This window comes from Thalassophryne amazonica, chromosome 19 (genome assembly GCF_902500255.1).
Source record: "Thalassophryne amazonica chromosome 19, fThaAma1.1, whole genome shotgun sequence".
Classification (NCBI taxonomy): domain Eukaryota; kingdom Metazoa; phylum Chordata; class Actinopteri; order Batrachoidiformes; family Batrachoididae; genus Thalassophryne; species Thalassophryne amazonica.
In genome coordinates this window covers 4,217,935-4,236,225 of record NC_047121.1, presented here as the reverse complement: position 1 = coordinate 4,236,225, position 18,291 = coordinate 4,217,935, and the positions used below count along the sequence as shown (strand labels likewise).

General features: G+C 41.3%; 1 protein-coding gene across 1 annotated transcript in view; it reads left to right on the top strand.

Moving 5' to 3' along the window:
• alk (ALK receptor tyrosine kinase) overlaps nucleotides 1-18,291 on the top strand; it is a 1,475,036-nt gene that overhangs the window by 1,339,396 nt on the left and 117,349 nt on the right. The window contains 2 exon segments of the mRNA XM_034159972.1: nucleotides 2,560-2,715; nucleotides 4,154-4,267. Of these exon segments, the coding sequence (XP_034015863.1) occupies nucleotides 2,560-2,715; nucleotides 4,154-4,267 (270 nt within the window).

Here is an 18,291-nt window from a genome sequence, read left to right as displayed (position 1 = left end):
AATGAACCACAGCAGAAATATTTACATTTTATTTACAAATATACAAGAAAATGAACAGTTTACTGTCATTTTGAGTCTGCACAGTGATTAAATAAGTTCATTTACGGACACATGTTGCTTGTCATGAGACGTTGAAAGAAAGCAGTGGAATAAAGCTTAAGGAATTCAGTAAATACATCTGATTTGAATTTTGTGATGAATTTTGAAGCCAGTTATTATTAAGAAAACAAATATATGAATATGTTTAAAGCCACTTTGCACCCATTAACAAAAAAACCTAGTGTGAATATGTACAACTCATGGTGACTCACGACATAACAGCTCACATGAGTGAACCAGGAAACATCGCGCCGACGGGCAGGCGTGCATGATCCCGGTGCGATGGTTCGTGCACACGGGAACACAGTGCCAGCAGCTGCACGATGGCACTGCTCAACCAAAGCTGTTGCCAACAACCTACACAGGTCTGCTTTGTCCTGGGGTACTGACAGAATCCCTTCCAGTCAACAGGAAGTGGAACTGTGGCCTGCACTACTCACCTTACTGCTGTGCCTTGTTTTACTCAATCAAACCTGTGCAAAATAAGGAGAGATACAGCTTGCCAACTGAAATTTTTGAATTCAGCAAATCATAATATATGGAAAATTAGGAAAACTCAACAAAAATATAAACGCAACACTTTGGTTTTGCTCCCATTTTGTATGAGATGAACCCAAAGATCTAAAACTTTTTCCACATACACAATATCACCATTTCCCTCAAATATTGTTCACAAACCAGTCTAAATCTGTGATAGTGAGCACTTCTCCTTTGCTGAGATAATCCATCCCACCTCACAGGTGTGCCATATCAAGATGCTGATTAGACACCATGATTAGTGCACAGGTGTGCCTTAGACTGCCCACAATAAAAGGCCACTCTGAAAGGTGCAGTTTTATCACACAGCACAATGCCACAGATGTCGCAAGATTTGAGGGAGCGTGCAATTGGCATGCTGACAGCAGGAATGTCAACCAGAGCTGTTGCTCGTGTATTGAATGTTCATTTCTCTACCATAAGCCGTCTCCAAAGGCGTTTCAGAAACCGTCTCAGGGAAGCTCATCTGCATGCTCGTCGTCCTCATCTGGGTCTCGACCTGACTCCAGTTCGTCGTCGTAACCGACTTGAGTGGGCAAATGCTCACATTCGCTGGCATTTGGCACGTTGGAGAGGTGTTCTCTTCATGGATGATGCGAAGGAGATGTGTTGCACTGCATGAGGCAAATGGTGGTCACACCAGATACTGACTGGTATCCCCCCAATAAAACAAAACTGGACCTTTCAGAGTGGCCTTTTATTGTGGGCAGTCTAAGGCACACCTGTGCACTAATCATGGTGTCTAATCAGCATCTTGATATGGCACACCTGTGAGGTGGGATGGATTATCTCAGCAAAGGAGAAGTGCTCACTATCACAGATTTAGACTGGTTTGTGAACAATATTTGAGGGAAATGGTGATATTGTGTATGTGGAAAAAGTTTTAGATCTTTGAGTTCATCTCATACAAAATGGGAGCAAAACCAAAAGTGTTGCATTTATATTTTTGTTGAGTATATAAGAATCCCTCTGTTGTCTGCTATTAACAGAAAATGCTTTGGACAGTCTACTTTTCTGAAAATGGAACCAAACTAAAAGTGGCTTTGGCAGATAAATGCATCACTTTGCTCACTGAGGAACTGTTCCCACGCAGCTCATAACTTATTTATAGCAGAATGATTTGCCTCATCCTGCACAATTATAAGTGATTTTCCACAAACATATATTTTTTTAAGAAAGAAAAAATTTAGCACAGGTTTGTGCAGCTGTGCTTTAAAATGCCAGCAGGTTGCAAATTTTCCTATTACATCTGTTACTGTTAAGTATTTGGACAGTAACACAATGTTTGTAATTTTATATTGTCTGTGTGTTTGCAAAGTCTCTTCGTGCTAAAAACACATCATTGCTTCAGGAACATCAGCACGAGCACAAATATCAGCAGTGCTTATTTGTAGCTGCTAAGTCAGTGTCATAAGGAGTTCAGCTGCCAAAATGTAGACCTGGGATACATTCCTGGACAAGGTTCCCTGTCTGTGGCCTTGTACAAAAGACTTCATCTGCATTATCTCAGTCCATCCAACTTTAAAAGGACACCAGCTGTGCCTTGGGAAGTAATCTGCATTAGACTGGTGTCCCGTCCAGGGGGAGTTGTAGACTCTCATCCACTTCACACTGCAGAATGCAGTGATAAACACCAGCATATGTAAGATCCTGTTCAGAATGGACATTCAGACCTGTCTGTTCCATTGTTCCAATTCACTTCATGAAATATTCTAAAATGGTCAATTTTATTATAAATGAATTCAGGTATTTTATTGTCAGTGAACGTGACTGTATAAAACCCCAGGAACTTTTCTCAACATTAGCTTTGAAATGCTTGTGCGCCGTTGCTCTCTGAGCACTTTTGGTCTTGTTGAAATTTTTCTCATTTTACCAGTAGACTCTGTTCTGCATACAAATCTGTACCCTCTGTATGTGTGACAGCGATGGAGGGTGATGGTGAGGTGATCATCAGCCCGGTTCACAACTGCAGCCACTGTGAGAGCGGTGAATGTCATGAGATCAAAGCCAGCATCGTGTGCTACTGCGAATACGACCTCATCCTGGCACCAGATGGGGTTTCCTGCATCAACTCTACAGGTCTGTGCTGCTCCGTGCACACTTTGTTTCCATCTCACCCACATGAACGTCTCCAATTAATCAAAGTGAAGAAAAGAACAAAGCTAATTGCAGTTGTACCTGTAATAGACTGTGACCCTCTGAATAGATAATAACTTAATCTAGGAAAGCAATTAAGCCTGGGAAGCTTGTTCTTCATTCAATCTTTATCTGAAGAAACATTTTTAATGGTCTTAATCATTCCTAATCATTTTTAATCCCTATTATAAAGAAAACCTGTCAATATTAAAGGATGTTCCATTGGTACTATTAGCTGCTACTGTAATAGCTAATGGTATATACTGGTTTATAGTTGAGTCCCACGATTTTTTTTAAACTACAGTGTGTAGGATTTAGTGCCTTCTAGTGGTGCAGTTGCAGATTACATTATGATGTCATCTATCCCAATTTTGTTTCCTTTCACATTTTTGCATCTTGCAATGCACTGTTGGGGAAAAAAAAAACATCAGACAATTACATTGTTTGTTTATGGGGGTGGGGGGGGATTGACAGCTCTAGTTGCTAGAAAACAGTAAATGAACTGCAGTAATGAAATGCAGAATCCATTTTATCTTACTGATATACAGCCTACTCAGTTCTAAACAGACATGCTTTTTTCTGAAATCCATACTCTCTCTCTCTCTCTCTCTCTCTCTCTCTCTCTCTCTCTATATATATATATATCATGTCACATCGAGTCATTGTTGTGGGTAATTATACACTAATGAACACATGGTAATGAATGCAGTGTTCCATTTCTGCTGAAATACCTAAATCCTCCACACTGCAGCTTTAATGATTTAGATTTATTCTTCAGGAGTAAAAGATGGCTTAAGTGGTGATGCAATAGAAAGGATTTTTAATTCTGATCTTCTTTAATGACTCTGGAGTTCATGCAGTATGTCCTGTACATTAAATCCTGCCTCCATCTCAACTGAAAATCATCTTATCACCTTTTTTTGATTGTGAGCAAACGTCCAGTGGGTCTAAGACTTCTGGTCCCAGATGCATCATGAATAGATGAATGCAGCAGATCTGAAATGAATGAATGTGGAGCTATGTCACTTTGTAATGTCATGCCCAGTAACGGTGCAGCATCGCAATAACATCTTAACGACCTCGAGCGTCTCCTTGTCCTATAATTTACAAATCTGTTCAAACGATGATGAGCAGCAGATAGTTTTGTGATGCCGGGTCAGTAAAGGTCACAGTCTCAATATGTTCACTCTCGGCGTGCAGATTTGTTCTTCTGCTCTCCTCGCCGCTGACAATGACTTGGCATGCACTGCCTGTCGCTGCCTCGGTGCTGTGTTGTGTCATCGCTTTCACATCATTAATTAAGTTGGGGATCAGAGCGCGGCGGTGAATGTTAATATGCCTCTGGGGAAGATAACCGCTGTTGTTTCTCCTGGCCGTGCAGTGGCGTCCCTGCTGCCTCCACAGCCGTCTCTGTCCCACCTGGCTTTGGGGCTGTCTGTGGGCACCTCCGCCCTCATCGCTGCCCTCCTGCTGGCTGTGTCTGGAGTCATGATCAGTAAGTAACGATTAACACCATATACCACAGACGCACAACACCCACAGTACACTGCAAACAACAGAACAGCGGCTGCTGCTGTTTCTTGTTTTGTTTGCTCCCGTTAGAAGTCGCCACAGCTGATCATCAGTCTCCACCTCACCCTTTCCTCTGCATGTTCCTCTATCACATCAGCCACCTGCATGTCCTCCGGCCCACATCCAGACACTCCCTCTTCCCCTGCTGCCTGGTGGCTCCATCTTCCTCCTGATATTCCCTGGGTTCCTCCATTGCACATGTCCAACCCATCTCAGTCTCACCTCTCTGTCCTACCTGTGCTGTCCCTCTCTGTTCATTCCTCCTGTCTGTCCTCGTTACTCTCCAAGACATTAATAGCTCCTTCAGCTCTCTCCCCTGTGGTTTTATTACCTTTCACACCTCAGTTCCTTGAAACCACACCATTCACCTACATCTTGCTCATACAGACTTTCATTCACCTTCTCTCCAGAGTGTACCTCCACCTCTCCAGAATTATCTCAACCTGCTCTCTACTCTCTTCATTCATGTCATCTGCAAATATCATAGTCTGCAGACACGTCTGTTTGGAAAGAACAGAACCACAACTGTTTCAGTGAAAATAAGTCACTCTTTCCTACGGACGACTGGAAGACAAGTCCTGCATTTATTATGTGAAAATAGTATTTGAGTGAAATTATGGCTGCAACAATTTTTTTACTAGTTATTTAGCTCTGGTTTCATAACAATTCTCATCATCTGCGTAACAATGAAAATTGTTACACAGATGATACCCAGCTTTATCGATCCATGAAGCCAGAGGACACACACCAATTAGCTAAACCGCAGGATTGTCTTACAGACATAAAGACATGGATGACCTCTAATTTCCTGCTTTTAAACTCAGATAAAACTGAAGTTATTGTACTTGGCCCCACAAATCTTAGAAACATGGTGTCTAACCAGATCCTTACTCTGGATGGCATTACCCTGACCTCTAGTAATACTGTGAGAAATCTTGGAGTCATTTTTGATCAGGATATGTCATTCAATGCGCATATTAAACAAATATGTAGGACTGCTTTTTTGCATTTACGCAATATCTCTAAAATTAGAAAGGTCTTGTCTCAGAGTGATGCTGAAAAACTAATTCATGCATTTATTTCCTCTAGGCTGGACTATTGTAATTCATTAATTCAATTCAATTTCAAATTTTTTTTTATATAGCGCCAAATCACAACAAACAGTTGCCCCAAGGCGCAAGGCCATACAATAATTATGTAAAACCCCAACGGTCAAAACGACCCCCTGTGAGCAAGCACTTGGCTACAGTGGGAAGGAAAAACTCCCTTTTAACAGGAAGAAACCTCCAGCAGAACCAGGCTCAGGGAGGGGCAGTCTTCTGCTGGGACTGGTTGGGGCTGAGGGAGAGAACCAGGAAAAAGACATGCTGTGGAAGGGAGCAGAGATCAATCACTAATGATTAAATGCAGAGTGGTGCATACAGAGCAAAAAGAGAAAGAAACACTCAGTGCATCATGGGAACCCCCCAGCAGTCTAAGTCTATAGCAGCATAACTAAGGGATGGTTCAGGGTCACCTGATCCAGCCCTAACTATAAGCTTTAGCAAAAAGGAAAGTTTTAAGCCTAATCTTAAAAGTAGAGAGGGTGTCTGTCTCCCTGATCTGAATTGGGAGCTGGTTCCACAGGAGAGGAGCCTGAAAGCTGAAGGCTCTGCCCTCCCATTCTACTCTTACAAACCCTAGGAACTACAAGTAAGCCTGCAGTCTGAGAGCGAAGCGCTCTATTGGGGTGATATGGTACTACGCGGTCCCTAAGATAAGATGGGACCTGATTATTCAAAACCTTATAAGTAAGAAGAAGAATTTTAAATTCTATTCTAGAATTAACAGGAAGCCAATGAAGGCTATTATTATCAGGTTGTCCTAAAAGTTCCCTGAAAAGCCTTCAGTTGATGCAGCTAGAGTACTGACGGGGACTAGAAGGAGAGAGCATATCTCACCCATATTGGCCTCTCTTCTTTGGCTTCCTGTTAATTCTAGAATAGAATTTAAAATTCTTCTTCTTACTTATAAAAGAAACATAAAAACAAACAAAACAAACATAAACTTGCTTGGCTCTACTGGTGGTTGGCTCTCACTGCGGTATTGTATCACTTCCTGTTCCGGAGCACAGCAGTGTTTTTCTGTATCTGTTAGCTGTTTAATCTGCGCAGTTAGATTGATCTAGTTATCTAGATTAAGATTTGTTTCCCAGTGTAATCTTTACGTGCCTTAACTAAAGCACTCCTTCTGCTGAATCACCTCTAAATTATTTACACATTATTCACTTTGCGTGTTTTTAGGAATCCGCTAGCTTAGCGCAGCTACTAGCTCTTAGCCGATTTAGCATGGCGGCTTCTCCTGTCTCTCCCGCACTTTTCTGCTCTGGGTGTGAAATGTTTAGTTATTCCTCGGCCTCCTTTAGCAGTAACGGTACTTGTAATAAGTGTAGCTTATTCGTAGCTTTGGAGGCCAGGCTGGGCGAATTGGAGACTCGGCTCCGCACCGTGGAAAATTCAACAGCTAGCCAGGCCCCTGTAGTCAGTGCGGACCAAGGTAGCTTAGCCGCCGTTAGTTACCCCCTGACAGATCCCGAGCAGCCGGGAAAGCAGGCCGACTGGGTGACTGTGAGGAGGAAGCGTAGCCCTAAACAGAAGCCCCGTGTACACCGCCAACCCGTTCACATCTCTAACCGTTTTTCCCCACTCGACGACACACCCGCCGAGGATCAAACTCTGGTTCAAATAGACCATTCCTCTGCAGATGATCAGTTAGCTGTTTTACAACTACCCTTTCAAGAATTTTTGAGAGAAAAGGAAGGTTGGAGATTGGCCTATAATTAGCTAAGATAGCTGGGTCAAGTGATGGCTTTTTAAGTAATGGTTTAATTACTGCCACCTTAAAAGCCTGTGGTACATAGCCAACTAACAAAGATAGATTGATCATATTTAAGATCGAAGCATTAAATAATGGTAGGGCTTCCTTGAGCAGCCTGGTAGGAATGGGGTCTAATAAACATGTTGATGGTTTGGATGAAGTAACTAATGAAAATAACTCAGACAGAACAATCGGAGAGAAAGAGTCTAACCAAATACCGGCATCACTGAAAGCAGCCAAAGATAACGATACGTCTTTGGGATGGTTATGAGTAATTTTTTCTCTAATAGTTAAAATTTTGTTAGCAAAGAAAGTCATGAAGTCATTACTAGTTAAAGTTAATGGAATATTCAGCTCAATAGAGCTCTGACTCTTTGTCAGCCTGGCTACAGTGCTGAAAAGAAACCTGGGGTTATTCTTATTTTCTTCAATTAGTGATGAGTAGAAAGATGTCCTAGCTTTACGGAGAGCTTTTTTATAGAGCAACAGACTCTTTTTCCAGGCTAAGTGAAGATCTTCTAAATTAGTGAGACGCCATTTCCTCTCCAACTTACGGGTTATCTGCTTTAAGCTACGAGTTTGTGAGTTATACCACGGAGTCAGACACTTCTGATTTAAAGCTCTCTTTTTCAGAGGAGCTACAGCATCCAAAGTTGTCCTCAATGAGGATGTAAAACTATTGACGAGATACTCTATCTCCCTTACAGAGTTTAGGTAGCTACTCTGCACTGTGTTGGTATATGGCATTAGAGAACATAAAGAAGGAATCATATCCTTAAACCTAGTTACAGCGCTTTCTGAAAGACTTCTAGTGTAATGAAACTTATTCCCCACTGCTGGGTAGTCCATCAGAGTAAATGTAAATGTTATTAAGAAATGATCAGACAGAAGGGAGTTTTCAGTGAATACTGTTAAGTCTTCTATTTCCATACCATAAGTCAGAACAAGATCTAAGATATGATTAAAGTGGTGGGTGGACTCATTTACTTTTTGAGCAAAGCCAATAGAGTCTAATAATAGATTAAATGCAGTGTTGAGGCTGTCATTCTCAGCATCTGTGTGGATGTTAAAATCGCCCACTATAATTATCTTATCTGAGCTAAGCACTAAGTCAGACAAAAGGTCTGAAAAGTTACAGAGAAACTCACAGTAACGACCAGGTGGACGATAGATAATAACAAATAAAACTGGTTTTTGGGACTTCCAATTTGGATGGACAAGACTAAGAGACAAGCTTTCAAATGAATTAAAGCTCTGTCTGGGTTTTTGATTAATTAATAAGCTGGAATGGAAGATTGCTGATAATCCTCCGCCCCGGCCCGTGCTACGAGCATTCTGACAGTTAGTGTGACTCGGGGGTGTTGACTCATTTAAACTAACATATTCATCCTGCTGTAACCAGGTTTCTGTTAGGCAGAATAAATCAATATGTTGATCAATTATTATATCATTTACCAACAGGGACTTAGAAGAGAGAGACCTAATGTTTAATAGACCACATTTAACTGTTTTAGTCAGTGGTGCAGTTGAAGGTGCTATATTATTTTTTCTTTTTGAATTTTTATGCTTAAATAGATTATTGCTGGTTATTGGTGGTCTGGGAGCAGGCACCGTCTCTACGTGGATGGGGTAATGAGGGGATGGCAGGGGGAGAGAAGCTGCAGAGAGGTGTGTAAGACTACAACTCTGCTTCCTGGTCCCAACCCTGGATAGTCACAGTTTGGAGGATTTGGCCAGATTTCTAGAAATGAGAGCTGCTCCATCCAAAGTGGGATGGATGCCGTCTCTCCTAACAAGACCAGGTTTTCCCCAGAAGCTTTGCCAATTATCTATGAAGCCCACCTCATTTTTTGGACACCACTCAGACAGCCAGCAATTCAAGGAGAACATGCGGCTAAACATGTCACTCCCGGTCTGATTGGGGAGGGGCCCAGAGAAAACAACAGAGTCCGACATTGTTTTTGCAAAGTTACACACCGATTTAATGTTAATTTTAGTGACCTCCGATTGGCGTAACCGAGTGTCATTACTGCCGACGTGAATTACAATCTTACCAAATTTACGCTTAGCCTTAGCCAGCAGTTTCAAATTTCCTTCAATGTCGCCTGCTCTGGCCCCCGGAAGACAACTGACTATGATTGCTGGTGTCGCTAACTTCACATTTCTCAAAACAGAGTCGCCAATAACCAGAGTTTGATCCTCGGCGGGTGTATCGTCGAGTGGGGAAAAACGGTTAGAGATGTGAACGGGTTGACGGTGTACACGGGGCTTCTGTTTAGGGCTACGCTTCCTCCTCACAGTCACCCAGTCGGCCTGCTTTCCCGACTGCTCGGGATCTGCCAGGAGGGAACTAACGGCGGCTAAGCTACCTTGGTCCGCACCGACTACAGGGGCCTGGCTAGCTGTAGAATTTTCCACGGTGCGGAGCCGAGTCTCCAATTCGCCCAGCCTGGCCTCCAAAGCTACGAATAAGCTACACTTATTACAAGTACCGTTACTGCTAAAGGAGGCCGAGGAATAACTAAACATTTCACACCCAGAGCAGAAAAGTGCGGGAGAGACAGGAGAAGCCGCCATGCTAAATCGGCTAAGAGCTAGTAGCTACGCTAACCTAGCGGATTCCTAAAAACACGCAAAGTGAATAATGTGTAAATAATTTAGAGGTGATTCAGCAGAAGGAGTGCTTTAGTTAAGGCACCGGACAGGCCATGAAGCAGCACAGGTAACGCACGGCAACAGTGCTAAAAAATAAAATAAAATAAAAATCCACCAGACAGGCTGTGGAGCAGCACAGGTAACGCACGGCAACAGTGCTAAAAAATAAAATAAAAATAAAAAATCCACCAGACAGGCTGTGGAGCAGCACAGGTAACGCACGGCAACAGTGCTAAAAAATAAAATAAAAATCCACCAGACAGGCCATGAAGCAGCACAGGTAACGCACGGCAACAGTGCTAAAAAATAAAATAAAATAAAAATCCACCAGACAGGCTGTGGAGCAGCACAGGTAACGCACGGCAACAGTGCTAAAAAATAAAATAAAAATAAAAATCCACCAGACACGCTGTGGAGCAGCACAGGTAACGCACGGCAACAGTGCTAAAAAATAAAATAAAAATAAAAATCCACCAGACACGCTGTGGAGCAGCACAGGTAACGCACGGCAACAGTGCTAAAAAATAAAATAAAAATCCACCAGACAGGCTGTGGAGCAGCACAGGTAACGCACGGCAACAGTGCTAAAAAATAAAATAAAATAAAAATCCACCAGACAGGCTGTGGAGCAGCACAGGTAACGCACGGCAACAGTGCTAAAAAATAAAATAAAAATAAAAATCCACCAGACAGGCTGTGGAGCAGCACAGGTAACGCACGGCAACAGTGCTAAAAAATAAAATAAAAATCCACCAGACAGGCCATGAAGCAGCACAGGTAACGCACGGCAACAGTGCTAAAAAATAAAATAAAATAAAAATCCACCAGACAGGCTGTGGAGCAGCACAGGTAACGCACGGCAACAGTGCTAAAAAATAAAATAAAATAAAAATCCACCAGACAGGCTGTGGAGCAGCACAGGTAACGCACGGCAACAGTGCTAAAAAATAAAATAAAAATCCACCAGACAGGCTGTAGAGCAGCACAGGTAACGCACGGCAACAGTGCTAACAAATAAAATAAAATAAAATAAAAATCCACCAGACAGGCTGTGGAGCAGCACAGGTAACGCACGGCAACAGTGCTAAAAAATAAAATAAAAATAAAAATCCACCAGACAGGCTGTGGAGCAGCACAGGTAACGCACGGCAACAGTGCTAAAAAATAAAATAAAAATCCACCAGACAGGCCATGAAGCAGCACAGGTAACGCACGGCAACAGTGCTAAAAAATAAAATAAAATAAAAATCCACCAGACAGGCTGTGGAGCAGCACAGGTAACGCACGGCAACAGTGCTAAAAAATAAATAAAATAAAAATCCACCAGACAGGCTGTGGAGCAGCACAGGTAACGCACGGCAACAGTGCTAAAAAATAAAATAAAAATCCACCAGACAGGCTGTAGAGCAGCACAGGTAACGCACGGCAACAGTGCTAACAAATAAAATAAAATAAAATAAAAATCCACCAGACAGGCTGTGGAGCAGCACAGGTAACGCACGGCAACAGTGCTAAAAAATAAAATAAAAATAAAAATCCACCAGACAGGCTGTGGAGCAGCACAGGTAACGCACGGCAACAGTGCTAAAAAATAAAATAAAAATCCACCAGACAGGCCATGAAGCAGCACAGGTAGCGCACGGCAACAGTGCTAAAAAATAAAATAAAATAAAAATCCACCAGACAGGCTGTGGAGCAGCACAGGTAACGCACGGCAACAGTGCTAAAAAATAAAATAAAAATCCACCAGACAGGCCATGAAGCAGCACAGGTAACGCACGGCAACAGTGCTAAAAAATAAAATAAAATAAAAATCCACCAGACAGGCTGTGGAGCAGCACAGGTAGCGCACGGCAACAGTGCTAAAAAATAAAATAAAATAAAAATCCACCAGACAGGCTGTGGAGCAGCACAGGTAACGCACGGCAACAGTGCTAAAAAATAAAATAAAAATCCACCAGACAGGCCATGAAGCAGCACAGGTAGCGCACGGCAACAGTGCTAAAAAATAAAATAAAATAAAAATCCACCAGACAGGCTGTGGAGCAGCACAGGTAACGCACGGCAACAGTGCTAAAAAATAAAATAAAAATCCACCAGACAGGCCATGAAGCAGCACAGGTAGCGCACGGCAACAGTGCTAAAAAATAAAATAAAATAAAAATCCACCAGACAGGCTGTGGAGCAGCACAGGTAACGCACGGCAACAGTGCTAAAAAATAAAATAAAAATCCACCAGACAGGCCATGAAGCAGCACAGGTAACGCACGGCAACAGTGCTAAAAAATAAAATAAAATAAAAATCCACCAGATAGGCTGTGGAGCAGCACAGGTAACGCACGGCAACAGTGCTAAAAAATAAAATAAAAATCCACCAGACAGGCCATGGAGCAGCACAGGTAACGCACGGCAACAGTGCTAAAAAATTAAATAAAAATCCACCAGACAGGCCATGGAGCAGCACAGGTAACACACGGCAACGGTGCTAAAAAATAAAATAAAATAAAAATAAAAATAAAAATCCAGGGTTGGGACCAGGAAGCAGAGTTGTAGTCTTACACACCTCTCTGCAGCTTCTCTCCCCCTGCCATCCCCTCATTACCCCATCCCCGTAGAGACGGTGCCTGCTCCCAGACCACCAATAACCAGCAAAAATCTATTTAAGCATAAAAATTCAAAAAGAAAAAATAATATAGCACCTTCAACTGCACCACAGACTAAAACAGTTAAATGTGGTCTATTAAACATTAGGTCTCTCTCTTCTAAGTCCCTGTTGGTAAATGATATAATAATTGATCAACATATTGATTTATTCTGCCTTACAGAAACCTGGTTACAGCAGGATGAACAGTGGTGTCAAAAGTACACACATTTGTTACTTAAGTAGAAGTATAGATACTGCAGTTTAAAAACACTCTGGTAAAAGTTGAAGTATCAACTTGACCTCTTTGCTCAAGTAAAAGTGAAAAAGTATGTGCTCCAAACCCTACTTAAAATATAAAAGTATAAAGTAACCTTTAAAAAAAAAAAAGGTAGATGCCACTATATGAATTGAAAGCTTAATTTAAAATCTGATTCGTTCTACATGTGGCCCAAGACCCAAAACCCAAAATTACCCCCCAACACCACCTGCAGGAAAATGTTTCAATTCTAGAAGCTCTGAAATGCAATCTGGGACTATTCCAGACAATAAACTGCAGTGAGTGCAGCATCCATTTAGTGAAGGAAAAAAAAACAACAACAAAAAAAAAAAAACAACACAACTTTTCCTTATTCAGATTCATTCCAGTAGTATTCTGCTCTTACTAGGATGCAGCAGTTTTCTAGTTTGGCAGATAGTTCAGGAGGAAATCACTGAAGAAATTAACACATTGACAATATGGTTTGACCGAAACAAACTGTCATTAAATAAGACAGGGATGAAGTGGAGGTGTAAGAGTCACTAGGTGTTCACAGGAAACATTTATTTCTGTATGTATTTATTTATGTATGTTCATTGTTAGTTGCTTTTATATTTTCTGTTGTGTTTCTATTGAGGTTCTTTTTGCCTCTTTCTCTAAAATTGTATATAATAATCATTAGATTATTGATATATAAACAAAAATAAATTTAAGAAATAATACAATTTGAAAACAAATGCACCCGAACGTGATGACGGCTGCAATTGCTTAATGCTAACTTTTAACATTGAAAACGCCATAGACATGCTAACGCGTTAGCGTCGCTCCCGTTTTTAAGTTATAAAATACATCAGCTGTTTCAGAAGACCATAACAGGTCGGTTTAACGTAGAAAAGGTAAATAATACTCACAGAAGTATGCTCTTTAGGATTTTAGCGGGGGAAAATTAAGCGAAAGAAAGAAAGAATAAACGAAGCAATAGGTCGAAGCATTCAATCTGCGAACCACTGCTTCGATTGGTTCACGGTTCAAAGCAAAGCCGCGCTGCAGAAAAGTTGATTACAGGCGCACATGACGTGAAATATATATATAAACATTAAACTGAAGCCAAGAGTAACGAGGCTGTTTGTTTTAAAAATGTAAGGAATAGAAAGTACAGATACTTGTGTGAAAATGTAATGAGTAGAAGTCAGAAGTAGGCAGAAAAATAAGTAAAGGAGTAAAGTACAGATACCTAAAAAGTGTACTTAAGTACAGTAACGAAGTATTTGTACTTCGTTACTTGACACCTCTGAGGATGAATATGTTAGTTTAAATGAGTCAACACCCCGGAGTCACACTAACTGTCAGAATGCTCGTAGCACGGGCCGGGGCGGAGGATTAGCAGCAATCTTCCATTCCAGCTTATTAATTAATCAAAAACCCAGACAGAGCTTTAATTCATTTGAAAGCTTGACTCTTAGTCTTGTCCATCCAAATTGGAAGTCCCAAAAACCAGTTTTATTTGTTATTATCTATCGTCCACCTGGTCGTTACTGTGAGTTTCTCTGTGAATTTTCAGACCTTTTGTCTGACTTAGTGCTTAGCTCAGATAAGATAATTATAGTGGGCGATTTTAACATCCACACAGATGCTGAGAATGACAGCCTCAACACTGCATTTAATCTATTATTAGACTCTATTGGCTTTGCTCAAAAAGTAAATGAGTCCACCCACCACTTTAATCATATCATAGATCTTGTTCTGACTTATGGTATGGAAATAGAAGACTTAACAGTATTCCCTGAAAACTCCCTTCTGTCTGATCATTTCTTAATAACATTTACATTTACTCTGATGGACTACCCAGCAGTGGGGAATAAGTTTCATTACACTAGAAGTCTTTCAGAAAGTGCTGTAACTAGGTTTAAGGATATGATTCCTTCTTTATGTTCTCTAATGCCATATACCAACACAGTGCAGAGTAGCTACCTAAACTCTGTAAGTGAGATAGAGTATCTCGTCAATAGTTTTACATCCTCATTGAAGACAACTTTGGATGCTGTAGCGCCTCTAAAAAAGAGAGCTTTAAATCAGAAGTGCCTGACTCTGTGGTATAATCAATCAATCAATCAATCAATCAATCAATCAACTTTTTTCTTATATAGCGCCAAATCACAACAAACAGTTGCCCCAAGGCGCTCCATATTGTAAGGCAAGGCCATACAATAATTATAAAAAACCCCAACGGTCAAAACGACCCCCTATGAGCAAGCACTTGGCAACAGTGGGAAGGAAAAACTCCCTTTTAACAGGAAGAAACCTCCAGCAGAACCAGGCTCAGGGAGGGGCAGTCTTCTGCTGAGACTGGTTGGGGCTGAGGGAAAAAACCAGGAAAAAGACATGCCGTGAAGGGGGGCAGAGATCGATCACTAATGATTAAATGCAGAGTGATGCATACGGAGCAAAAAGAGAAAGAAACAATGCATCATGGGAACCCCCCCACAATCTACGTCTAAAGCAGCATAACCAAGGGATGGTCCAGGGTCACCCGATCCAGCCCTAACTATAAGCCTTAGCGAAAAGGAAAGTTTTAAGCCTAATCTTAAAAGTAGAGAGGGTATCTGTCTCCCTGATCTGAATTGGGAGCTGGTTCCACAGGAGAGGAGCCTGAAAGCTGAAGGCTCTGCCTCCCATTCTACTCTTACAAACCCTAGGAACTACAAGTAAGCCCGCAGTCTGAGAGCGAAGCGCTCTAATGGGGTAATATGGTACTACGAGGTCCCTAAGATAAGATGGGACCTGATTATTCAAAACCTTATAAGTAAGAAGAAGAATTTTAAATTCTATTCTAGAATTAACAGGAAGCCAATGAAGAGAGGCCAACACGGGTGAGATATGCTCTCTCCTGCTAGTCCCCGTCAGTACTCTAGCTGCAGCATTCTGAACCAACTGAAGGCTTTTTAGGGAACTTTTAGGACAACCTGATAATAATGAATTACAATAGTCCAGCCTAGAGGAAATAAATGCATGAATTAGTTTTTCAGCATCACTCTGAGACAAGACCTTTCTGATTTTAGAGATATTGCGTAAATGCAAAAAGGCAGTCCTACATATTTGTTTAATATGCGCTTTGAATGACATATCCTGATCAAAAATGACTCCAAGATTTCTCACAGTATTACTAGAGATCAGGGAAATGCCATCCAGAGTAACGATCTGGTTAGACACCATGCTTCTAAGATTTGTGGGGCCAAGTACAATAACTTCAGTTTTATCTGAGTTTAAAAGCAGGAAATTAGAGGTCATCCATGTCTTTATGTCTGTAAGACAACTACCCTTTCAATAATTTTTGAGAGAAAAGGAAGGTTGGAGATTGGCCTATAATTAGCTAAGATAGCTGGGTCAAGTGATGGCTTTTTAAGTAATGGTTTAATTACTGCCACCTTAAAGGCCTGTGGTACATAACCAACTAACAAAGATAGATTGATCATATTTAAGATTGAAGCATTAAATAATGGTAGGACTTCCTTGAGCAGCCTGGCAGGAATGGGGTCCAATAAACATGCCGATGGTTTGGACGAAGCAACCAATGAAAATAACTCAGACAGAACAACCGGAGAGAAAGAGTCTAACCAAATACCGGCATCACTGAAAGCAGCCAAAGATAACGATACATCTTTGGGATGGTTATGAGTAATTTTTTCTCTAATAGTCAAAATTTTGTTAGCAAAGAAAGTCATGAAGTCATTACTAGTTAAAGTTAATGGAATACTCAGCTCAATAGAGCTCTGACTCTTTGTCAGCTTAGCTACAGTGCTGAAAAGAAACCTGAGGTTATTCTTATTTTCTTCAATTAGTGATGAGTAGAAAGATGTCCTAGCTTTACGGATGGCTTTTTTATAGAGCAACAAACTCTTTTTCCAGGCTAAGTGAAGATCTTCTAAATTAGTGAGATGCCATTTCCTCTCCAACTTACGGGTTATCTGCTTTAAGCTACGAGTTTGTGAGTTATACCACGGAGTCAGACACTTCTGATTTAAAGCTCTCTTTTTCAGAGGAGCTACAGCATCCAAAGTTGTCTTCAAAGAGGATGTAAAACTATTGACGAGATACTCTAACTCCCTTATAACTCACAAACTCGTAGCTTAAAGCAGATAACCCGTAAGTTGGAGAGGAAATGGCGTCTCACTAATTTAGAAGATCTTCACTTAGCCTGGAAAAAGAGTCTGTTGCTCTATAAAAAAGCCCTCCGTAAAGCTAGGACATCTTTCTACTCATCACTAATTGAAGAAAATAAGAACAACCCCAGGTTTCTTTTCAGCACTGTAGCCAGGCTGACAAAGAGTCAGAGCTCTATTGAGCTGAGTATTCCATTAACTTTAACTAGTAATGACTTCATGACTTTCTTTGCTAACAAAATTTTAACTATTAGAGAAAAAATTACTCATAACCATCCCAAATCAATCAATCAATCAATTTTTTTTTATATAGCGCCAAATCACAACAAACAGTTGCCCCAAGGCGCTTTATATTGTAAGGCAAGGCCATACAATAATTATGTAAAACCCCAACGGTCAAAACGACCCCCTGTGAGCAAGCACTTGGCTACAGTGGGAAGGAAAAACTCCATTTTAACAGGAAGAAACCTCCAGCAGAACCAGGCTCAGGGAGGGGCAGTCTTCTGCTGGGACTGGTTGGGGCTGAGGGAGAGAACCAGGAAAAAGACATGCTGTGGAGGGGAGCAGAGATCGATCACTAATGATTAAATGCAGAGTGGTGCATACAGAGCAAAAAGAGAAAGAAACAGTGCATCATGGGAACCCCCCAGCAGTCTACGTCTATAGCAGCATAACTAAGGGATGGTTCAGGGTCACCTGATCCAGCCCTAACTATAAGCTTTAGCAAAAAGGAAAGTTTTAAGCCTAATCTTAAAAGTAGAGAGGGTGTCTGTCTCCCTGATCTGAATTGGGAGCTGGTTCCACAGGAGAGGAGCCTGAAAGCTGAAGGCTCTGCCTCCCATTCTACTCTTACAAACCCTAGGAACTACAAGTAAGCCTGCAGTCTGAGAGCGAAGCGCTCTATTGGGGTGATATGGTACTACGAGGTCCCTAAGATAACATGGGACCTGATTATTCAAAACCTTATAAGTAAGAAGAAGAATTTTAAATTCTATTCTAGAATTAACAGGAAGCCAATGAAGAGAGGCCAATATGGGTGAGATATGCTCTCTCCTTCTAGTCCCCGTCAGTACTCTAGCTGCAGCATTTTGAATTAACTGAAGGCGTTTTAGGGAACTTTTAGGACAACCTGATAATAATGAATTACAATAGTCCCGCCTAGAGGAAATAAATGCATGAATTAGTTTTTCAGCATCACTCTGAGACAAGACCTTTCTGATTTTAGAGATATTGCGTAAATGCAAAAAAGCAGTCCTACATATTTGTTTAATATGCGCTTTGAATGACATATCCTGATCAAAAATGACTCCAAGATTTCTCACAGTATTACTAGAGGTCAGGGTAATGCCATCCAGAGTAAGGATCTGGTTAGACAC